The 22871-nt window shown below is 38.3% G+C and overlaps 4 protein-coding genes across 4 annotated transcripts; 2 read left to right on the top strand and 2 right to left on the bottom strand.

Moving 5' to 3' along the window:
- Positions 1–5546: 5546 nt before the first annotated feature.
- Positions 5547–13381, bottom strand: LOC125576230 (protein LIGHT-DEPENDENT SHORT HYPOCOTYLS 2-like). Its single transcript, XM_048735699.1, has 2 exons — positions 13129–13381; positions 5547–7402 (listed from the first exon to the last, which is right to left on the bottom strand). Exon 2 carries the CDS (start codon positions 7265–7267, stop codon positions 6680–6682), a length of 588 nt encoding a protein of 195 aa, XP_048591656.1. The 5' UTR covers positions 7268–7402; positions 13129–13381; the 3' UTR covers positions 5547–6679.
- LOC125579895 lies at positions 7570–12986 on the bottom strand. Its single transcript, XM_048743802.1, has 3 exons — positions 11245–12986; positions 7976–11134; positions 7570–7909 (listed from the first exon to the last, which is right to left on the bottom strand). The coding sequence occupies exons 1-3, from the start codon at positions 12984–12986 to the stop codon at positions 7570–7572; spliced, it is 5241 nt and encodes a 1746-aa protein (XP_048599759.1).
- A 1729-nt stretch (positions 13382–15110) lies between the features above and the next one.
- Positions 15111–16730, top strand: LOC106362541 (rubisco accumulation factor 1.2, chloroplastic-like). Its single transcript, XM_048743156.1, has 2 exons — positions 15111–15975; positions 16057–16730. The coding sequence occupies exons 1-2, from the start codon at positions 15183–15185 to the stop codon at positions 16593–16595; spliced, it is 1332 nt and encodes a 443-aa protein (XP_048599113.1). The 5' UTR covers positions 15111–15182; the 3' UTR covers positions 16596–16730.
- Positions 16731–21096: 4366 nt separating this feature from the next.
- LOC106363929 (AT-hook motif nuclear-localized protein 19) lies at positions 21097–22387 on the top strand. Its single transcript, XM_013803587.3, has one exon. The coding sequence runs from the start codon at positions 21314–21316 to the stop codon at positions 22259–22261; it is 948 nt and encodes a 315-aa protein (XP_013659041.2). The 5' UTR covers positions 21097–21313; the 3' UTR covers positions 22262–22387.
- Positions 22388–22871: the final 484 nt, after the last annotated feature.

Below are 22871 nucleotides of genomic sequence, written 5' to 3'. Positions count from 1 at the left end.
GAGTACGTCGGGCGTTAGTCACATGCTTTTTTTGCCCGAGGTGTTTGTCCCTGGGTCTGCTCCATCTCGTGGGTACTGTTTGGTCAGGACATACGTTCCATTTTGATTCCACATCTGCCGCATTTTTTTCCCTTTCATTTTAATTATCATGCTCCATTTGACGTCTGTGCTTTCTGATTTATAACAACAACAAAATATTAGATCAAAGAAAATAGAAAATTGGATAAACAAAATATTCGATCACTGAGAATAGAAAATTTGATTCTCTTATCAGAAATGAATTCCATAATCCCCTTTAAAATAAACAATTCGAGAAAAAGAAGATTAATTAACTTGAAAAATATGATTTTTGAGCAGGGGATTACTGAAAGCGGGCTGGTCGTCTATCTCGCTGCAATCTATTATATCCCCCAGAACTCTTCCAAATTAAATTAAGTAAATAAAAGGTCGATACCAATAGCAATTGAAATACAGAAAAATACTAAAAGTTTTCTAAGAGAATATATGAATTTTGTGTTTTAAAATAAAATAAATAACTTTTGGGAACCTTGATTGTTAATAGAGGATGTAAAATTTCAAGAAATTTGATGAAAAATAACTAATGAATATTTAGTAATAGAAAATACTTGTGAAATTATATATGTAATTATCATATTAACTTTTCCAACACATATTATGCATCTTCTTTGATCTCTTCTTATTTTTTTCTTTATCATTTCGTTATTTTTATTAAACTTTTGCTAATGTATTCCTAATTTTTTACATGTGTTTTGCCAACTATTTACTTCTCTCTCTAAGTAGTAATACAATCAATGAATCAAAAAATCCATCTTATATTTTTTTAATCATAACATTACCTTATTTACTATATTATTTGATTTAAATAAAATATATATTTTAAATCAAAGTTCTCACATGATCTGTTTAGTAGGGGTTATAGTTGTTGTATTTTTAATGGATTTGAAAATCTGAACTAAATCTAGTGTTATTGGTTCTGTGATTTTCAAATCTGTATTAAAATCAAGTGTTATTGGTTTAATGATTCATAAATTCTATATTAAATCAAGTGTTATTCAATCGTACGGATTTACTATTATATTTGATTTTATAATAGATTTGAATAGATTTGTTTAGATTTTTTAGTTAAAAATACAAAGACTCAAATCCGAGAGAAAAGTTCCGGATTTGCATATTTTACTTGGATTTATAAATGTTATATGGATTTCTAAATCAATCAAAATATATAAACCAATAACACCTAATTATTTATACAACATATTTATGGACATTATAATAGATTAATAATTATAATAGATACTAATATATTATTATATGAATATGAAATCATTATACTGATTTCTATAAATGGTTTTCTATTCACTATTTTATGTAGCATATAAGGATTAAAGAACAGATCAAATTTTGTATAATTTTTTGAATTAGTTATCATAAAGTACATGTCAAAAAAAAAAGAAGTTATCATAAAGTACTATTTACAATATCAATTAAGTTTATTTGGCAATTGATAATAAGTTAATTTTTTGAATTAGTTACACGAATTAGTTTCAAATGTCCTAGGCCCATAGCCGAAACATCTATAGGTAACTACGATTTAATTCTCATGGCTGGACACAAGTGACAATTTTCGAAGTTTCTACTGATGAGTGACCACATTACAGAGATACACACATGAATACGTGACGCAAACAAGTAACACGTTCTCGTATCCTTATTAATTTTAACCGTTCGATTGATTGTTAAATAGTGAACACATGAGATGGTACGTTTTGTTAAGGCACAAGACCAAACCCAAAACAATACCAGCAAGCCCAATACTTTGTTGTAAACCCAGTGCCGGCCCTGACCTAAAGCTGGTAAAGCTAGGGTTTTAAGCGCCAAATTATAATAAGAATTTAAGGGCATCATTTTTACAAGTGTTTAGGGTTCTCTTTACAAGTGTTTCCTATAACTATTAATGTTTATATACTTATCTTGTCTCGTAACCTTTCAGTTCGTTGTTTGCAAGTTCAAATCAAAATTCAGAAATTCAAATATAATTACAGACTTACAGTCTAACTAGTATATTTTTGTATCATTCGACTAAAAATATATTTTCATGTTGCTTGAACAAGTTCGAATTAAGCAATAAGTTTCCGATACATCTCACGTGGATACTCGATTAAAGACTACTTTCGATTTGAGCCGTATTTGTTTTCATCACTAGCTAGTGCAACATGTAATATGAACGATTCAACCATATACGATTCCGAAAACGCAATTACCAAAAGTATTTTGAATAAATGAAATATTGATCCAATCACTTATTACAAGACAACGCAACTATATGCTGCTTGTTTCAACAAAATAACAACCGTTTGTTGGATGTAGAGAAGAACATAGAGACCCGCATCCCGAGGTGCGCCGTTTCGGATGGATCTCCTCCGTTCCAGCTCCGTCACTCCTTCAGACTCCCTTTGAAGCAGCTCTGCTCCTCCTCCATGGCCCTTATGGTGAACGCTCCTCCTTCGTCGTTTTCCAGACCTCCTCCAGATCCGCCGCCGTACGAGTATCCTCCGCTTGAAGCTCTCTCTCCCGTCGCTCCACCGGAACCTCCAGACCCTCCCGACGTCGTCCCTCTTGTGCCGTCCAGTGACTCTCCCTTCCCCTGTGGACGCTTATTTCCTGTTGTGTGCAAGTCGTCTCCTTGTCAGGTCGTGGAAGGGTCTATTCTCAGATCTTGTCCCGACCTTCCACTCCACCCTCCTGTTACAGTCTTCCAGGTTCATCGTAGCTTCCCTCTCTCCGCTTGCCTTTATTCTGTTGAATTGGTTGGAAAGCGAGTTGTATGGGGGACTTTGAACTTGGGGTCAATGGTTTTAGTTGTTAATGTTCCGATGGACAGAGTTTCCGTCGGTTCTATCTTTGTCGCCTTGGAGCGATTTCTTCCTGCAGTATGTAGGTCCTTCATTGTATTCAGTCTGGTCTTTGGTGCTGTTATCTTGTGTTTCTCTTCTTTGTGGCAGCTGGAAGAAAAACCTAGTGACATATGTTACCTATTGAATATGATCTTGACGGGTATTGTTCTCCCGGTTGTCTCCTGTTTGGAGCGGTGTCTCTTCCCAATATTTCCTCTTGTATGGAGTGAATTGGAAGCTCAAGAGTTGCTTGTACTGAAAGGATTTTCCTCCCAGCTAATGCTCTCCTCTGTTGTTGATGCAGTGTATGTAATCTTTTGGATTACACTTGGTACAGTTATTCAAGAAGCTTATGAAATCGTTGTCATGCGATTATTATGGTTTCTTTTAGTGATTTGTATCAATTCTATCTTCTATTTTATCAGTTTATCATGTTGGTTGGCTCTTTGTAGCCTTGTTGTATCCTCTTCTAATGGAGTTTAAACTCTTTTAAGATAAATGCAAGTTTGGTTTGATCAAAAAAAAAAAAAATCGTTTGTTGTTACCAATGCAACTCAGATTCTCACCGTTGAGGCTGCTCTTAGAAGCCAAATCATTTTTACCAATGCAACTATGCAAGTTTCATATTCGGATTTTTTTTCCTACCATTTTTATTTTGTTGATTTTAAACTACAAATTCTGAAAAGTCTTCAAAACAAATATGGTCAAGAATCCAAAACTGTAGTCGTATTAACTTTTTCGCTGGCAAGTACTATATATATTTATGAGTTATGACTGACTCTCAGTAAACAAACGTGCAAGACTTTAAATATAAAAAGTTGACAAAAAAAAAAAAAAATATATATATATATATATATATATATATATATATATATATATAAACATGGCCCCTCCCAAATAGAGCAAATCCACAGGTTTGCCAAATAAAGCAAAAGCAGTTTCCAACAAAAGATAATGCTATTTTTCTTACAGCTATGAAACCTACCTCGTACGGACGTATAAACTGCATGTCTCCAGACTTTCGAAGTGGTTATTGCAATAGCCTTAGCCGAAACATCAAGGTAACTAGTCTATACGATTTCAACTCTCATGGCTCGACAGAACTGACTATTCTAATTCTGCAAAGCTTTACTGATGAGGGACCATGTACCAGAGGTACACACGTGAATACGTGACGCAAACAGGTAACACGCTCTCGTATCCTTATTTATCTTTAATCGTTTGATTGACACATGATACTGTACGTGATTAATTAGTAATTCATTCAATTTATATATATATATATATATATATATATCTTGCCTCGTGACTTTTCAGCTCGTTGTTGCCATTATTTGCAAGTTCAAATCTGCTGAATTCAGAAATTCAAATATAATTACAGACTTACTCTGACTAATATATTTTCATATTTTGACGAAAAATCTATAATCATATATTGCTTGAGAGTTCGAATTAAGCAATTATTTTCCGATACATCTCACTTGGATACTCGGTTAAAGCCTGTCAAATTGAGCCGTATTTGTTTTCATCACTAGCTAGTGCAATGCAATATGAGCGACTCAAACATATAAGACTCCAAAAACGCAATTACTAAAAACTATTTTGAATAAATGAAATATTGATCCAGTGGTCACTTGTTAGTTGTTACAGGACAAAGCCTTTTTTTTGTCACGATTACAAACAAAACCCTAGAACAACCATTGACGCTTGTTTCAACAAAATAACAACCGCTTTGTTGTTTTAAATGAGCTGCGCCACAATAGCGGCAGTAACACGAATTATTTGAATACATCATTCATGGTAAAGTGTCAAATCCAGATTCGGCTAATAAGAAATGTGTGTCACAAAAAAAAAAAAAGACTGAAACACTCTCTCTTATCCTTTCGAAGAAGAAGAAGACTTCACCGGATTTCTGGCTCGGCCAGAGTCCGTTGGCTCTCGAGCCACGGCGTTGAGCCTGTTCTAGTGTTTTGTTTCTTTGTATGGTCCTCGGTCTCCTTGTTTGTGAGATGAAGCAACGGTTCGCCGGTTGAGCTACGGTTCGATTTAGGCGTGTGTGGCCCAGATCTGAAGATATGATGATGCAGAAGTGACTCTCTTTATCCATCCTGTGGCTTCCTTCTTTGATGGCTCAGATCTATCCGCCTTTCATCCATTGTGTAGGCGAGTGAAGCGCGTGAAGACGGCCGTTCTTGGTTCTCGGACCGAATCGGTCCGTTTTTGTTGCGGTGGTTAAGAGAATCTTATGGCTCTTGTCTCTGTTGGTTGTGGGCTCTGTTCTGGCTTTGTTTCCTGCAAGTGAATCGGGGGCTTTTTATTTATGTGTTTTTAGTGAAGTCTGGATATCATGTGGTTCTTGACCTCTATATTAGGAAATTATTATGCTCTCTTTTGATTTTTGGTCCTAAGCTTGTAGTGTTTTCGAGTGTGTAATGAGGGTGTGAACGCTTTCCTGTTTGTAACTACTGCTTCGGTGTGGTCGTTACCGGGTCTGACCTCGTTTATCTCCAGATCTGTTGAGATTGGAGTGTTCTTTATAGGACTTTTATGGAGGTGTTGCTTGGACGCAATCAAGTTGTGTCGCAGCCGTATCCGGAAGAAAGTATGTTCCAAGTATGGTTCTATCTTACCGGGTTATAAAGTCTGGTTTCTTTGAGGTGGAGAGGAGTGCTCTCGGTGTTGGTAGGTGTTGGTAGAGGTTGAAGTTATCGTTTGGTCAGCCGGACAACGATATATCTCGTTCAGAGACTGGTGCAAGCTTAGTGTACTATTATCATGGTGGGTTATGTAATTTCCTTTTGTCGGAGTGTATGTGTTTGTGTTCTTGTTTTTGTAAGTCACTCCCGGTGTGGGTTTTAGGTGCCTTTCTTTGGGCTTATGTTTCTGGGGATATCTTTGTTTTCCGCCAGTTTGTGTATCAATCGTGTATCTCTTCGTTGAATGAATATTTTCAGACGGGAAAAAAAAGAAATGTGTGTCACAAGATTAGCTGTCATCAATAATTGACAATATGACCTTATTTTGTCCTTTTGTAATAATAGCTAGATAGGTTTAGAGTTACCTTTAAAAACTTGTATATTGTGTAACGTTTTCAACTATAATGCTTTGTCAATCCAATTCGTATTCAAGTACTGTATATCCGCATCAAAATTTTAGCACAGGTTCATACGCTAATGAGTGTACATATATGTCTATATCATAACTGTAACTATGATGTAGATGTCGATAATTTTATGAATGATAGTGTTAGGGTTCAATTTGTACTGATATGTATCGCTTATACTTATGAATTTTCTTCATCTTCAATCTTCATGAATCGTTGGTCTTATTTACCTTTGTTATATGGTATTTACATATGTACTCACCGTCAACTTTCTGTGCATTTATTCCGTGTCATAGTATACGTTTTATTAACGACAAAACTTGTTACATTATGTAATTTAATTACTATCACTGACAGGATAAAATATTTATTCGTCATCTGATATCAGTTAGTTAAGTAATGTTCGAGAATCGATTTTATAAAACGTTGATGTTTTATCTTGAATGATTGTGATTTACAGAAGAGGTTAAGATACTCATAATCTATATATATAAGACCAATTATTAAAAAGACAAAACACTAGTTCAAGAAACAATAGCGGTGGATGGAGTAAAGTAGGGATATTACATTACACAAATACAAGGGAATGGTACGTATAAATAGATAGATACGAACGTACATTTATCGAAGTTGTACAATATCATCTAGTTGACCGTGGTAATTAATTATAATTAGACATAATAGACTGACCATGCTGATGCTGTTGTGGCTGCGGCTGTAGAGGCGGCTGAGAACTCGATTGAGTTATTTGCTTGTTATTGACCGTCTTCCTCTTCTTCTTGTAGCTAACGCCACGAGATTTAGCCTGGAACTCTCTAACCTCCCTGAGAAAAATCCTGACTGAACGTGAGCCAAAAGGGCTAGTCTCTGGAACTCCACCGTTCTCCTCGTAGGCGGCACGGAGACGACCGATAAGGGCGTCAAGTGAACCCCAAGCTTGCCGGAGAGGACAAGGACAAGGAGCCGGAGGATTTAGGAGGCCAAAGAAAGAGCAGTTTTGGTGGTGGACTTTGGTTTTTCCGAACTGGTCAAGGTAACGCAGAAACTCTAGGACGTGTTCGCCGCTGCAAGACGGTGGCGAGAGCGGTGGACGATGGTTTCTAAGGTATTGGCAGAAAGTGTTCCAATCACGGCGTTTCTGGTTCTCGTAGCGGCTAGAGGATGGTGGAGAAGAAGAAGAAGAAGAAGGCTGTGTTGTGAGAGTGGTATTAGGGTTCTTGATATTGTGCTCTTGAGAGATCAGATCCATAACTTAAAAAAGATATGATCCAAAGTAGGGTTGGAGAGATTAGGGTTCTTTTTCTTGATTTTGAAAGCTTTAGGCCAGAAGAAATTAGGCTTTTAGTACCTCATAAAATGAAAAAATTAGGTTTAGTCTTGAGACTTTTTTTTTTTTTTTGCCAAATATGTGAATTATCATATAAAATGAAGCATGATTGTAACATGTTACAATAGTTTTAAGACAGTCTAGAATTAACCTTGGCAAAAAAGAATAAAAACAAGGTTAGGTCTAGCCAGAAGAGCATTTCCATGATCTCCTCATGTAATTCTTCACAGGTGAGCTAGCCATCTCTGCATCAGAGGATGGAAGCTTTTTCTTTGCCGCTGTCCCAGAATGACATCCCGTACGCGACGATCAATAATCTTGAAAACTTGTGCAGGGGAGGTAGAGATCGAGTCATGAAGGCGCTTGTTCCTTTCCTGCCATATGCTATAAACTGCAGCTTGTGAGGCTAGCCTGTTCAGGAGTCTAGATGTCTCTGAATCTCTGATGTTTAGCCATTCAGCAAAGGCCGTCCAGGTGTGAAAAGCTATCGGTCTTGCTCCCAATCTGTGTAGGACCATATGCCATAATTGCTCACTCCATTCACATCGCAAGAATAGATGATCCCTGTTTTCAACATAATTATTACATAGACAACATGTTAATGGGACAGGGATGCCCCATTGAGCTAACCTCTGTCGCGTTGGCAAGCGATCCTGGTGGGCCACCCATAGAGTAAAAGCATGCTTAGGTACAGAGCCTGAGAACCAGACACTAGATGTCCACGGTTTGACCGTATCTCTCGGTCTTAAGTCCTCCCAGGTGGCTTTTGCAGAGAATCTATGGAGACTGATTCCATTTGCCTCCCACACGTATGAATCTGGTTGATTTGAGCTTGAAGGGAGGGGGATTGTTGTGAGATAAATGTGTAGGTTTTCCGCAGCCGGAGAGCGAGCTCCCCTAAGCATCCATCCATGCTGATTGCAAGCAGTTGCCACAGAGGCATTTGATGCGATCGCTAGTTCTGTAGGACCCCTTGGCCCAAAATATTTAATTAATGGTCCCATTGGGGTCCAAGAATCCCACCAGAAGCTAATTTTCTCCCCATTACCGATATCAGCACGAATAAATCTCTCAGCAAGAGGACGAAGATGTAAAAGGGAGCGCCATGTCCAAGAGGTGGCAATATTCTCATCGATCTCCCAAATCTGGCTACCGCCAATTCTGTAAGCCTTCATCCAGTCAGCCCACAGCGACTGTGTATCATCAAACAATCTCCAGATAAGCTTTAGGCACAGCGTCTTGTTCCAAAGACCGAAATCCCTTAGTCCAAGACCACCCTCCTGTTTAGGGAGGCAAACCGTTTTCCAGGAGACCTTGGTGTTCACATGACCAGATATTTTGCCGCTCCAAAGAAAACTCGAACAGAGAGATTCTATTTGCTTGAGACACCCCTTAGGTAAGATGAAGGCCGATGTCCAGAAGTTTATAGAACCGTATATCACTGATGATATCAGCTGTTTCCTACCTGCAAAAGATAGAGTTTTGACAGACCATGCAGTGAAGCTTCTCTTTAATTTGTCAATTAACGGTCTATAATCTGAGATCCGTAGCTTCCGGTGCATTAGAGGGAGTCCTAGATAGCGAATAGGTAGTGAGCCGAGAGTGAAGCCTAGACTTGCCAAGTCGTCGGTTTCAGGCTGGGTCAGACCTGCTGCATATAATTCTGTCTTGGTTCTATTCATAGTGAGCCCTGACCACCTAGAGAATGCTTCAAATGTCTGAGCAATGTGATCCAGAGACTGTTTCTCTCCATCGAAGAAAACCATGATATCATCCGCAAAAGCGAGATGAGTGATATTGGGATCAGTGGCTTTAGGGTGAAAGCCAATAGAACCATCACTATACTTGACCCTCAGCATCTGCGAAAAAACCTCCAGAGCCAAAACAAATAGATACGGAGACAAGGGATCACCCTGTCGCAGACCCTTAGTTCCCTTAAAGTAACCACAAAGCTCCCCGTTTATTGCCACAGAGAATCTGGTCGTTGTTATGCATTGCTTTATGAGGTTCCGAAAAGTCAAGGGGAAATCCATCGCTTCTAGTGTGTTGAGAATGAAGCTCCAGTTCAATGTGTCAAAGGCTTTCCTCAAATCTACTTTCAGCATACATCGTTTAGAGATTGCCTTCCAGTTGTACCCCTGAACCAGTTCAGTAGCTAGTAAAACATTTTCAACAAGCAAACGGCCAGGAATGAAAGCAGATTGGGCATTGGAGATGAGCGTTGGCAGGACTTGCTTTAAACGGTTTGCTAAAAGCTTGGAGACCACCTTGTATACAGAATTGCAACAAGCAATAGGTCTAAATTCTGAGATCCTTGAGGCGTTTGTTATCTTTGGGACCAGGGTAAGGATCGTTGAATTCCACTGTTGTAATAGCTTCCCTGAACGAAAGAATTCACTAACTCCCTCAATCAAATCTTTACCCACAGTCTCCCACTGAGAGGAGAAGAATTCACCCGGGTATCCATCTGGTCCTGGCGCCTTATTCCTCGGTAGATCAAAGAAAGCTTGTTTGATTTCTGTGGCGGTGAAAGGGGCATCCAATAAAGCAATGGCAGTTAGGTCGCATTTTATTGAGACCAAGTCAGCGATGGCTTCCGGCGTAGAAGAAGTCAGGGTAACTTGTCCTCCTAGCATATCGGTGAAATATTGCACAGCGTGATTTTTGATGTCAGGGAGGGAGTCTATTACCGCATCGTTGGAGTCTAAGAAGAAAGAAATTTGATTGGTATCTCTTCTTGATTTGATCGTGTTGTGGTAAAACGCAGTGTTAGCATCGCCTAGAGAAGTCCACTGAACCCGTGATCTTTGCTTGAGGAAAGAGTCCTCCGCTATTGCCAGAGTAGACCATTTAGATTGCGCATCTCTCTCTGCCTCTGCATTTAGAGGGGAAGGGTCAGATAAGGTGACTTGCTGACATTGGATTAGATGCTCAAAAGCTTCAGAAACCCGCTTTTCCAGATTGGAGAAGTTGTCTTTGCTGAAGTTTCGAATAACTGGTTTGAGTGCCTTCAGTTTCTTTGAGATACACAGTTGTCGCGAGCCATGGAAAGAGAGAGAGTCCCAGCAAGCTTTAATCAAGACTTGGAAATCTGGATGCTGAGTTAGATGAGCGAAAAACTTGAAGGGCCTCTTCTGTTTAGGTCTCAGCTGATCTAAGAAAACACAGCATGGACTGTGATCTGAGATTCCGAGTTCACCAAACACACCAATAGATTCTGGAAATTTGATCAACCATGTATCATTTACCAAAATTCTATCTAGCTTCTTTGATACATGCTTGTTTGTCCAAGTGAAAGTGTTGCCGCAGAAAGGGAGATCAGATAATGAGCTTCGGTCAAGACATTCACTGAAGTCGCGCATCCCCCGCTTGGAAGAGAATTGATCAAAGTGGGAATGCTCTGAAGGTGAGATTATTTCGTTAAAATCACCCATCACCAACCATGGAACACCACTGCATTGAGGATCACATGAAATAGCTTCCAGTTCCGACCATAGAAGCCTTCTCTCACATTGATCATTTGAACCGTAGACTATAGAGACCATTATTTCTTGGACTGAAGTAGGAAGCTTGACCAGACAATTTACTAGCTGAAGAGATTTCGAGAGTATCCTAACAGAGACCGAACTGTGCCAGATTATCCAAATACGCCCCAGCTCTGAGAAATCATAGTTGTTGTCACAAAACCAACCCGGCAAAGAACGAGATACTATAGTCGCTGCATTTGCCGGCTGTACATGTGTCTCAATGAGACCTCCGAATATAGGTTTATTTTTCTTTAACCATTTCCTAAAACCACGCCGCTTTACAGAATCATTAAATCCTCTTATATTCCAACAAAAAAGATCCATATATAAGAGGTAAAAAGTTAGAGGTTTAAAGGGCCCCTAGCCCTAGACCTGACCTTCTGCAGCTTCTTGTGTCTTTTAGAGATCACTTCAATGAACTTGTCATGATCTTCACTTGGATTATCCTCATCTTCTGAGTACTCCGAAGATTCAGAGGTAGAGTTTTCTCCTGAAAGATTCGATCTAGTTGGGGAGATTCCCCCATAAAGACTCAGATCAATACAAAACTCGCCCTCTTCTAATTCCTGGCTGGAAACATGAAATGGGTTTGGAGGTAATCCCGCTGCACTGGAGGTAGAGGCTCTTGTCATTTCGAGATTCCTGGTCAGCTCTTCCGGTCTCTGTTCAGGAGACCTTGCGACAGACTTGCCGGTTTCCTGAATTCCTGCGGTAACATTCAATCCTTTAGAACCCTGACCTTCAATCTGATTCGCTACAGGTTTGTAGACCTGCTTGATTTTCTTGGAATTCTTAGGTTTTGAGTGGCCACTCGTGTTTGAGTGGGTACTCTTTGCTGCTTCATTTTTATATCGCGGACATGAAATAGTAGGATGCTTAACAGAGTTACACAGGGTGCAAGTTGGCGTAGCAGATTTGCATCGTGAGATAGTGTGCCCAACTTTTTTGCAGAACGAGCATACAGAAGGAAACCATGGGCATGAGACTGAGATGCGGTGGGTAACGCCGCTTTCAAAGCTTGCGTTAACAAACTCCGGGAGAGGCTTTCTCGGATCAATAATAGTGTAGACTTTTGCTACCTCAATGTTTGTCAAGTTTTCCGTTGAAGGGTGAAGACGGACTGGGTGTCCTACCAGGCCCGCTATCTCTTTCAGGGCGTCTCGGTTGAAGAATTGCAATGGGACACCCGTGAAGTCCAGCCAGACAGGAACCATTTCTAACTCCGGTTTGTTTTGCTGTACTCCCGGCGACCATTTTGCGACGAACATTGTCTGACCATCAATCTGCCACAACGGCTGGCTCAGTATATGTCTTCGTGCATTAGGACAAGGGACCCTTATGAGGAAAGCATTCCCGTCCATTTTGGTAACCGAGATATCCCGTCTTTGGCGACTCCATATTCCATTGACAATTGCGTGAACTGCTCCACGAGGAGGGACCTTCTCGTAGAATTGTCCAATGATGAAGCATTCCCACGCTTTTTTGTTCTTCTCAACAACAGCATTAGGGATCGTAACACACAGCTCTCCTGAATCTAGAGTAAACGGTTTTTCCTTAGGGAGTAGTGTTATCGTGCTTTCTTTGACAAAGCTCTTCCAGATATCTGCCGCTTTACGGCCAGCTGTCTTCTCAGGCTCAGGAAGTCCTGCCAAAGAAACATCTTCAGTCGCAGCTACAGTAATGACTGCAGGTGGTACTATCTCTGCTCTAGCTACCGCTTGAACAGTAGAAGGAGCGTTCACTGTCGCAGCTACAGTTGAGACCGCAGGTGAGGCTTTCTCTGTCGCAGCTACAGTCGGAGCAGTAGGTGGGACTATCGTAGTTTCAGCCGGTTCTGACCCAGGTACAGAGATGGGTACTGTAGCTAGGTTTACAGATTTGGGGGTTTCCACATCTGTGGCGCTAATCCGCTGGGCATCCTTTGCTTGAGCTTCCTCGGGCAAAGAGTGGCGATTTTCCTCATCACTTTGGATTCCAAAGGGAGGAGATTCAATTTCGGCTGTTTTAGACACAGGCGAAGATTTCTGCGATGAAGCAGGGGATGAGGACCGAGAGCCAGTACCAGAGGGTTTGTGGCCTAGTGCGTGCTTCTTGGGTGGTTTCTTTTTGGCCATGGGGCCCGGAGGGAGCCGACGCCGTGAGAGGCGACGGTGGAGGTGAAAAGATGTAGAACGCAGTTTGGGAGAGAAAAGTGTACGGAAGGAAAATAATATTTTACGTTTTTTCTTTCCCAGTTCAACTTTTTAGTCTTGAGACTTAGAAGTGGATGGATGTAACTTCTTGGCTCATTAATTACAAGAAGAGATAGATAGAGGACTTAAATACTTCCTGGTACTATTGAGGTAGGTGCTACAAAAAAAAGATGGATTTGGTGATGGTGTTGTGCAGAAATAGTGAGACAAAGTGGAAAAACCTGCAAAAAAAGGAAGAGAGAGACCTTTGAAGCTGAGAGATATAAGTGGAAGAGATCAAAGTTGAATTTCTTTCCTTTTCTTAATTGTTGTTATTGTCTTTTTGTGTTTTTCTTCTTTTCTTTTATAGAGAGAGTAGATGGATAGCAAAATGCATTGACAGTTGCTCACATATATAGCTGCAAAAACATTATAAGCTCACTTATAGCGTGAGAGAGAAAGAGATATAAGTCGCCAGACTGATCATCAATAATCACAAGTTTCCATTTAAGACACAACACAGGAAGATAAATAGCAGAAGAGGACTTATTGTTATACATACATAGTGTATAAAAAGATAACTCTATATAGGTAAAAGAGATAGATGGTGAGTACTGGGTCAACTGGAGAAACGAGACGCAAATGTTTTCGTGATTTTCAATAACTTTATTTTGTTAATACTGTAGTTGATTCCGGACGAAAGTTCACAAGTCGAATAATTGTGTATATTGCTTAACTAACTTTTTTGTTTGAATTGGCATGCTATTATACTAGAACATATACTTTAGTAGTTTATCACAACTAATAATTATTTATTTATATTACTCATATTCATTTGCATGTTTCATTTAAATTACTGTTTTTGATTGGTAATGTGATTGTACACACGTGATTCAAATCTCTTAAAGAGAGCATATTAAACCCTTTAAATATATAGTTTCGCAAAGGTGATTTGGCTGAAATATGCTGTATATTTCAAACCAATTAATTGGTTACTAAACGTATGATTCAGGTCAAAAAGTATGTACAAATCTAACTTATTGTTGTTTACTTTTTCCTTACAAATTCTTAGAAAAACGACTGGCTTAATAACTTATTTGCTCACTCATGAAACCATGATTACTATTTAAGATGTGAAGTTTTATTCTTGTTTCGGCATATACGTTTTGATTGATATATAGATGATCAACTTCATTCATTTAAAAAAAATCTGCCAAAACATCATTGAACTACTTGACTAATAAATTAAAATCGTATTTTGGTAGATAATCCTCAACCAAAAGAAGCAAGCTACAAATATAACTATTTTTAAAGTGTTAATGAATTGTAAAACGTTTTTGCAATCTGTTTATACCAAAGCTATTGAAATCGAAGAATGTACCCGTACTTCTGAAGATGACATATCAAAAGTATCAATTGATGATTCGGTTACTTGATTGAATTTGACAATAAATTTCTATTTTAACTGAAGTACCATAAGAAAAATTCAGACTACATATGTATTTTTCCTATATATAGTATAGTATAGATGATGATTTTGAGAGATCATGGTGTTAATTAGGTCGAAAGTTTGAGATATCATGCGTGATAACGAAGGTTATGGTCGGCCCATTGTAGATTAAAATGATTTTTCTTGTTGGGCCTATTTAGGAAGTCTTCAGATCTATTGGGCTAACTGTATCATAGGTCCCGTTTTCAGGTTAAATATGTTTGGTTTACAAAATGCTGTATTTAAATTAGCATAATTGGATACAAAAACTTATAATTCGAGTTAATACCTAGTGGCTAGTAGTCACCGAAACATTTTTCAAATTTTGAAGAAAACGAATTCTTCACCGTTTTTTTTTTCTCATTTAAATTACCACTAGTCATTACATAGCATATCTGTTCAGTAAAAGTCATTACAGCAGCACTTGTTTAAGAGATTTAACGATGATATGTTAACGTCAATATCCTCCACTAGAAGAGAAGAAATATCAAGTGGCCCCAAAAGATCTAGATCGAATATGCGAACTTTTTAACCAATCCGGTTTACATCCGGTTAAACATCGGTTAACATCTCAACAATTCTTGAGATAAGGCAAATTCTACCAATCTTCTTCTTCACACTCTGCTAACAACCTCTCACTCACACACACCATGGTTTCTCTCACAGCAACCATCCTCAAATCCTCACTCTTCACACAATCCACAACCCATGGGTTCCCCACCAACCCGATAACCCGACCCGTTAACCCAGCACCACATACTCTAACCGTCACCGCCAACGTGTCCCGCAAACCTCAAAACATGATCCCCAAAAACCCGCCGGCGCGCCAAAACCTCTACCAACCCTTCCGCCCTCCCTCCTCCCCCGTCCCGCCGCAATTCCGCTCCCTCGACTCCGCCGGAAAAATCGAAATCCTCGCCGGCCGCTTAGCCCTCTGGTTCGAGTACGCCCCCCTCATCTCCTCCCTCTACGCCGAAGGCCTCACCCCTCCGAACATCGAGGAGCTCACCGGAATCTCCAGCATCGAGCAGAACCGCCTCATCGTCGGCACCAAGGTCCGCGACTCGATCGCTCAGTCCCTCCACGAACCGGAGCTCATCGCGGCCTTCGACACCGGCGGCGCGGAGCTTCTCTACGAGATCCGCCTCCTCAGCACCACGCAGCGCGTCGCCGCCGCGACTTACATCATAGATCGGAGCTTCGACTCGAAAAAGGCTCAGGACCTCGCGCGTGCGATTAAGGATTACCCTAGCCGCCGCGGAGACGTCGGCTGGGTTGATTTCGATTACAATCTTCCCGGAGATTGCCTCGCGTTCTTGTATTATAGGCAGAGCAGAGAGAACAAGAATCCATCGGAGCAGAGGACGTCGATGCTCCAGCTGGCGTTGGATGCTGCTGAGTCAGAGAAGGCGAAGAAGAAGCTGGAGAAAGAGTTGCACGGAGGTATATTTAATTTCTGGTTAAAATCGTAACAAACTATTAAACCGCGTAACAGAATATTAAACCGGTCGGTTTACTAAATAGGAGGGGAGGAAGAGGAGGAGAAGGTGAAGGTGGAGGAAGTTAAAGCCGTTACGATTCCTGTAGTGAGGCTTAAGTTCGGTGAGGTGGCAGGAGCGAGCTCTGTTGTTGTTTTACCTGTCTGTAAAGCGGAGGAAGGTGAGAGGAACGTTGTGGAAGCTCCGAGGGAGATTAATGCGGGAGGGGAGTTTAAGGTTGTTGAGGCGGAGAGAGGGTGGAAGAGATGGGTGGTTCTTCCGTCGTGGAAGCCCGTGGCGGCGATCGGGAGAGGCGGTGTTGCGGTTTCTTTTAGGGATGATAGGAAGGTGCTGCCTGACGGAAAGGAGGAGCCGTTGCTTGTGGTGGTGGATAGGGAGAGGAGTGCGGTGGAGAGTGATGATGGGTACTATCTTGTGGCGGGTGAGAGTGGGCTGAAGCTGAAGAAAGGATCGGTGTTGAAGGAAGGGAGTGTTGGGGAGAGTTTGGGGATGGTTCTTTTGGTGGTGAGGCCGCCGAGAGAAGATGATGATGATTGGCAGACGAGTCATGAGAACTGGGAGTGAGTGTCTAGAATCAATACCCCCATGTTCTGTAATAGAATCATTTTGAGGCATGATCATGTATAATTTTTGGATAAAGGTTGAAAGTTTTTGTTTTAAGACACAATGAGAAGAGACAGAGCAAAGATTTTCTCGTTATTTTTGGTGAATGTTTATTAACCAATGTCTATAATAGTTTGGGACCTGAAAATGATTTCAATCATTTCACACGTTCTTGATAGAGATCAAACAAAGAAGAGCTCGGTGAAGCAATTAGCATCAAGTATGGAACTCAGACCTTCTGCATGACAGATATTAATAGGCACCTAGCAATATACTTTAATCTGTTCAAAGCTCCAGTAGTTTAAAAAACAACCGGCCATAATAGATATCAGACACCATTGATGATGTAATTTTAACACGAGTCTAGAATCTAGATTAATGCCGAAAATTAGATTCACAGGAAGTTGCAGGGACCGTATCACTGTTTAATCTTCACCTTGAAAATGTTATTATCATGTTTGTACAAACGCATTCATATGTCTATATATATATATAGATAGAACCAAGTTGCTTTGGTCTAGTGGTATAGGAGCTCCAGCTGGAGTGCCCGCCCCTGGGTTCGAGCCTTGGCCACTGCGGAATTTACATATGGGCTGCAGCATCCGAGACCGAAGACCGTTACACGGTGAGCCACATGGTGACGCCCTGGCAGCGTCCTTGCTCACTTCGGTCTCTAGTCTGGACCACCTCGGTGGGGCCAGGATACTCGGTTAGCAAAAAAAAAAAAAAATATATATAGATAGATATGCATGTGTATGATTTTAGATATATGCATAGAGAAAGTGATTTCATTGATTGACTACTTTTGAGGGAAATGAGCTGAAGCTACAAACTTTCATACTATGTATTAACGGAGCGTATTTTGAGACACTCAACGTAGGAGGCAGCGAGCACTTTGCCATTTCAGCTGCATAGAGAGAACACAAATTAGTAAAATTACATCCATACTACTTTCTTACACAACTTACTTTTTAAAGATCAATTACATCAAAAGAATAATAATCTTTAAGGTAATATATATAAGTGCAGTGACAATCTTTCATTTTTATACATTATCTAAAAAAAGTAAACATTTCCCCGAAGAGAGAAAGTGAAAAGTCTCAGTAACCACACGCCATGTTTATCTAAGTTAGCAGCAGATTCGAATTCGGATCTCTTACAGATTCACGAAACGCCTTGTACCACCCGATCATAAACGCGTGGTTACTGTTCTTATTGTTAAGAACCACTAAATATATTGTTTCCCCAATGGGAGTGGGAAAATGCTGGTTTATACATTATCTATACATTATTAACAGTTAATCACTGAAATATGTTAATTGTGAAAGAGATAAGACTTTTGAAAATTCGTAAAGATTGTTATATACTTTATTTTGTGTTATGTTGTCCCAAGGTGTTCAGCTACCCATTGTTTTTTTCTCAACCTCAATTAAAACTTAATCAATTAATAATGTGTAGCTATGTTTGTATAAACTATAAACTAATGTTTTAGTTGAGAATTGTTGAGTGGAAGAAAAAGATGAACAATGGAAAAACTAAATGAAGTAATAAATTACAAGACGATTAATATTTAGGCAATGGATAATATGATAACGAGGTGGCTCGAACTTGAAAGAAAGGTGTATTGGTTACTTTTGCCATGATGAGTCGTGGAAATATAGTTACATTACTATTTACTAATTTGGCTACAACTAGTAACATTCAGTTATTCTGCTCGGATTAATTTAAAATAAGTTGCATACGTGTATGCTTTATAATATACTACTAGATTTTGACCCGCGCAGGCGCGCGGGTGTATATTTTGAAAAATATGTTGATATTTGTTTTTCATGTAATTATTAGGATTTGGAAAAATGAATCCGAGGAACATAACCGATACCGATCCAAAGATATAGTACCAAACCCAAACATAAATTGATTAAATATTCTAATTATTCAAAATTTTGTTATTTAGAGAACCGAATCTGATCCGAACCGAAGTATTTGGGTATCCGAATTTATCTAAAAATAGATTTATATACTTATATATATTAATTATTTTTAGATTTAACGTATATAAAACATCAAAATGATACTTTTAAATTGGTTTAAATACTTGAAAATATATATAGATAGTCAAAAGTAAATATCTGAAATAGTTAAAGTATACTCAAATCACCAAAAATACTTAAAATAATTATTGATTTCGTATCCAAAATTTTAAATCAAACCAATTGATATGTTAAGCTTAAGTATTATGACATATGTTATTCAAATTTATACGTAATATATTATTTTATTTATACATTTTGAGAAATTTAAAATATATAATGATTTAAGACTTTAAAAATAATTTAAATTAGTTATCCAAACCCAAACCAAACCCGCAAAGATCCAAATCGAACTCAAACCAAAATTTAGAAACATTCTAATAAGGCTGAAATCTTTGACCCCGAAAACCCAAAATACAAACCGATCAGAACTAAACCCGTATGGGTATCCAAACGCCCATCCCTAGTCATTATTATATATCGTATTTTATCATCATATAATTAATCGTATTTTATATGTACCATCATATAAGTAATCATATAATTAATAGTATTTTATACATACCATCATATAAATAATTACATATATTATATTTTTAAAACTTAATATGAAATATGAAAACCATAATTTGAGTTGGTATTTCAAATTGGGCTTTGTATTATATTTTTCTTATATATATTGACAATATTTTTTTATAATGGTTATTGAAAAATAGTTTAGTAAAAATCCATTTTTGAATATATGTATATTTTTGAATCAATTTTTGATATAAATCAAATTTGAATTATTATTTTGATTTGAAATATGTATATAAAGTTTAAATTTTGTTTTATGGTTAGTTTAGAAAAAAAAAATTTTAGGGAATTAGATTGACCCATTTTGGTATATTTTAAAAGTGGCCTAGATAACTTTCAATTTTTTAAAAAAACATAAGCCCATTACTTTTTTTCTTAATACTACTATCCTTGTTTTCAAACAAAAATATTTTTTTTTTTAAAAACTGCAATCCATGTTTCCAATCACTCCAAATTTTTAAAAGTCCTATTCAAGTCTCCAAACACTCCAATTTTGTACTTGAGTTTTAATAAGATAGATGATCTGCCAATTACTGTGTTAATTTGTTATTATTTTAGTGAGTTGAACAAGTACTTGTTCTTATAGAATTATCTACAATAAATATGACAAAAACTTAATATTCTATTCAAGTATTTGATAAAAGCATTTTTCAAAAAAAAAAGTATTTGATAAAAGCTATGCAAATGCCAAATTCTATGTTATTCCCTCTTGAATTTTGAAAGGATCTTTTTTTAATCAAAAACAAATTGTCATATTATCGTTATTCATATTAATTGTACATTCACCCAGTGTAGTTTTTAATTCAATCTCTTTATTTATCCAATTTAAAAAAAAAAAATGTATGGCAAGAGTATCCTATTATTCTTTTTTAAACAGTATCCTATTATTCAATAGTAGCAAATTGATCATAAATCTCTTGTATGTCATTGTTTAGACATTCGGCGAGGTGGTTTGATAAAATATGCATATTCTCTTCTTACCAAAAAGAATGAAGTTCAAAGAAAACACTACTCATTTTAATCCAATAAATACAGCGTAGATATTATATTATTTTGTTTTTATATTCAAGAAAACCTTATGATTCAACTTTCGAAATAAAAATATTGTAATGGGAAAACGATCGTGCGCTCCATTTGTTGTACCTCGGCGCTCGACCCCACACATCAATTATAACGCTAGCTAAATTTTTTATATAAAATGATAGGTTTAAAGAAAATTATCTTAGAGTGTGACTGGCATTAAAAAAAAGTAAAAACAGAGCCAGGAATAAAATTTTTATTTCACTTAACCAAGAGAAATACATTACTGTATTTTTACTCCACTTTTTTCTTTAGGCTAAATAAATATTTATCCTGATTAAACAAAAATAGTGTAAATCATCTGAATAGTTTGTACTCCACTTTATTATCGTCCATTGTGTCATTTAATCACACTCTTGACCAACCAAATATTGATGCCAGAATAAGAATACGGTGGTAACTTATTAAAAAGTATATGTTTAACGATTTTCAATGGACTATGGTTTAAGTTTTTTTTTTCCTTCTAAATTTAATTTTTTATATTCATGAGAACTCTAGTAATGTTAAGTAGTTCATTTAATGATTATACAAAATTGGCCATACGCATTATTATGACAAAAATCTCTGTCAAAGTGTAAGTTAAAATAATCTTCTTACCAAAAAAACGTTAAAAATCTCGATCGTAATAAGACCTAGAATACATATTCTAATCCTATTTGTAATAAGACTTTTGTAATATATATATATATATATATATGTATGTATTATATTAGTTAATATCTACATATGCCTCCACTTGTTATATAAGTTAGCTTACATTACATCTTTTCTCTTTCTTGCTTATAGCATCATTCTTTGTCGTGTTCTTTTATTTAAACTTTCTTTGTCTTGTGTTTCTCACAACACTTTGTAAAAGTGATTTAAAATCAAGATCTGAAAATCTTAACTCCTCTATTATAGTTTGCTAATCTTCTCGTTCTAAACAATCACTTATATTTATATCGGGCTTCACTTTTGGAATATATAATCAGATACAATCTATTTAGGGTTTTAATGGCGAATCCATGGTGGACAGGACAAGTGAATCTCTCCGGCCTCGAAACGACGCCGCCGAGTTCCTCTCAGTTAAAGACACCAGATCTCCACATCTCCATGAACATGGCCATGGACTCAGGTCATAACAACCACCATCATCATCACCAAGAAGTCAACACCAACAACAACAACGAAGACGATAGAGACAACTTCAGCGGCGACGACCACGAGCCACGTGAAGGAGCCGTGGAAGCTCCCACGCGCCGACCACGTGGACGTCCTGCTGGTTCCAAGAACAAACCAAAGCCACCAATCTTTGTCACGCGTGACTCTCCAAACGCTCTCAAGAGCCATGTCATGGAGATCGCTAGTGGGACTGACGTCATCGAAACCCTAGCTACTTTCGCTAGGCGGCGCCAACGTGGCATCTGCATCTTGAGCGGTAACGGCACGGTGGCTAACGTCACACTCCGTCAACCATCAGTGGCTCCCGTTGCAGCTGCCCCTGGTGGTGCGGCTGTATTGGCGTTACAAGGGAGGTTTGAGATTCTTTCTCTAACCGGTTCTTTCTTACCTGGACCGGCTCCACCTGGATCCACTGGTTTAACTATTTACTTAGCTGGTGGTCAAGGTCAGGTTGTTGGAGGAAGCGTGGTGGGGCCATTGATGGCTGCTGGTCCGGTGATGCTAATCGCTGCCACGTTTTCTAATGCGACTTATGAGAGATTACCTTTGGATGAGGAAGAAGCGGCTGAAAGAGGTGGCGGTGGAAGCGACGGAGGAGTGGTTCCAGGGCAGCTCGGGGGCGTAGGTTCCCCGCTGAGTAGTGGTGGCGGTGGAGGCCATGGGAACCAAGGACTTCCCGCGTATAATATGCCCGGAAATCTTGCTTCTAATGGCGGTGGAGGAGGACAGATGAGCGGCCAAGAAGCTTACGGTTGGGCTCAAGCTAGGTCAGGATTTTAACGTTAAGATGGCTTTTTATTTACAGCAGTTAACAATAAAGAATTACGTTGATGTCTATTATGATAATGATGATGAAAACTAGTTGCTACCAGTGAGCTATATAGTGTGTGGGTACATTATATTATGTTCTCTTGACTATATTATTATATGCTAAATTTCACTTACTTGTGTGTGGTTTATGATCTTTTATTACAAGATTTTCTCTTTGTTGGATTCTTCATTTGTTTTTATAATGAAGTTATGTGTGCATATATGTATGTGACTGGTCCTGATTGAATCGTTAAGGTTGGTCATGTTTTCCATGTATATGAATATATGCCATATATAATTGGTTTTATATATTTTGTATGTTTGCATGCATTTATTAGACACCTGATTGGCAATTGCCATACACTCACCTAGTCTCATTAAATATAAGTTGGTTTAATTTTGCTACAAATTATGTAAGAAAATATTGATTTACATGTAACCCAATACTTCAAAAATGCATATATATATATATATATCTCAGCCTTCTGAACAAAACATCGGATTATAACCCGATTAAGAGCAACACGAACACGTAAAAGAACTGTTTAAGCTATGCACATCAGCATACATTATATCATAC

This window comes from Brassica napus, chromosome A1 (genome assembly GCF_020379485.1).
Source record: "Brassica napus cultivar Da-Ae chromosome A1, Da-Ae, whole genome shotgun sequence".
NCBI classification, from domain to species: Eukaryota; Viridiplantae; Streptophyta; class Magnoliopsida; order Brassicales; family Brassicaceae; genus Brassica; species Brassica napus.
Note: the sequence above shows the minus strand (reverse complement) of the source record. Positions and strands in the feature narration are given on the sequence as shown.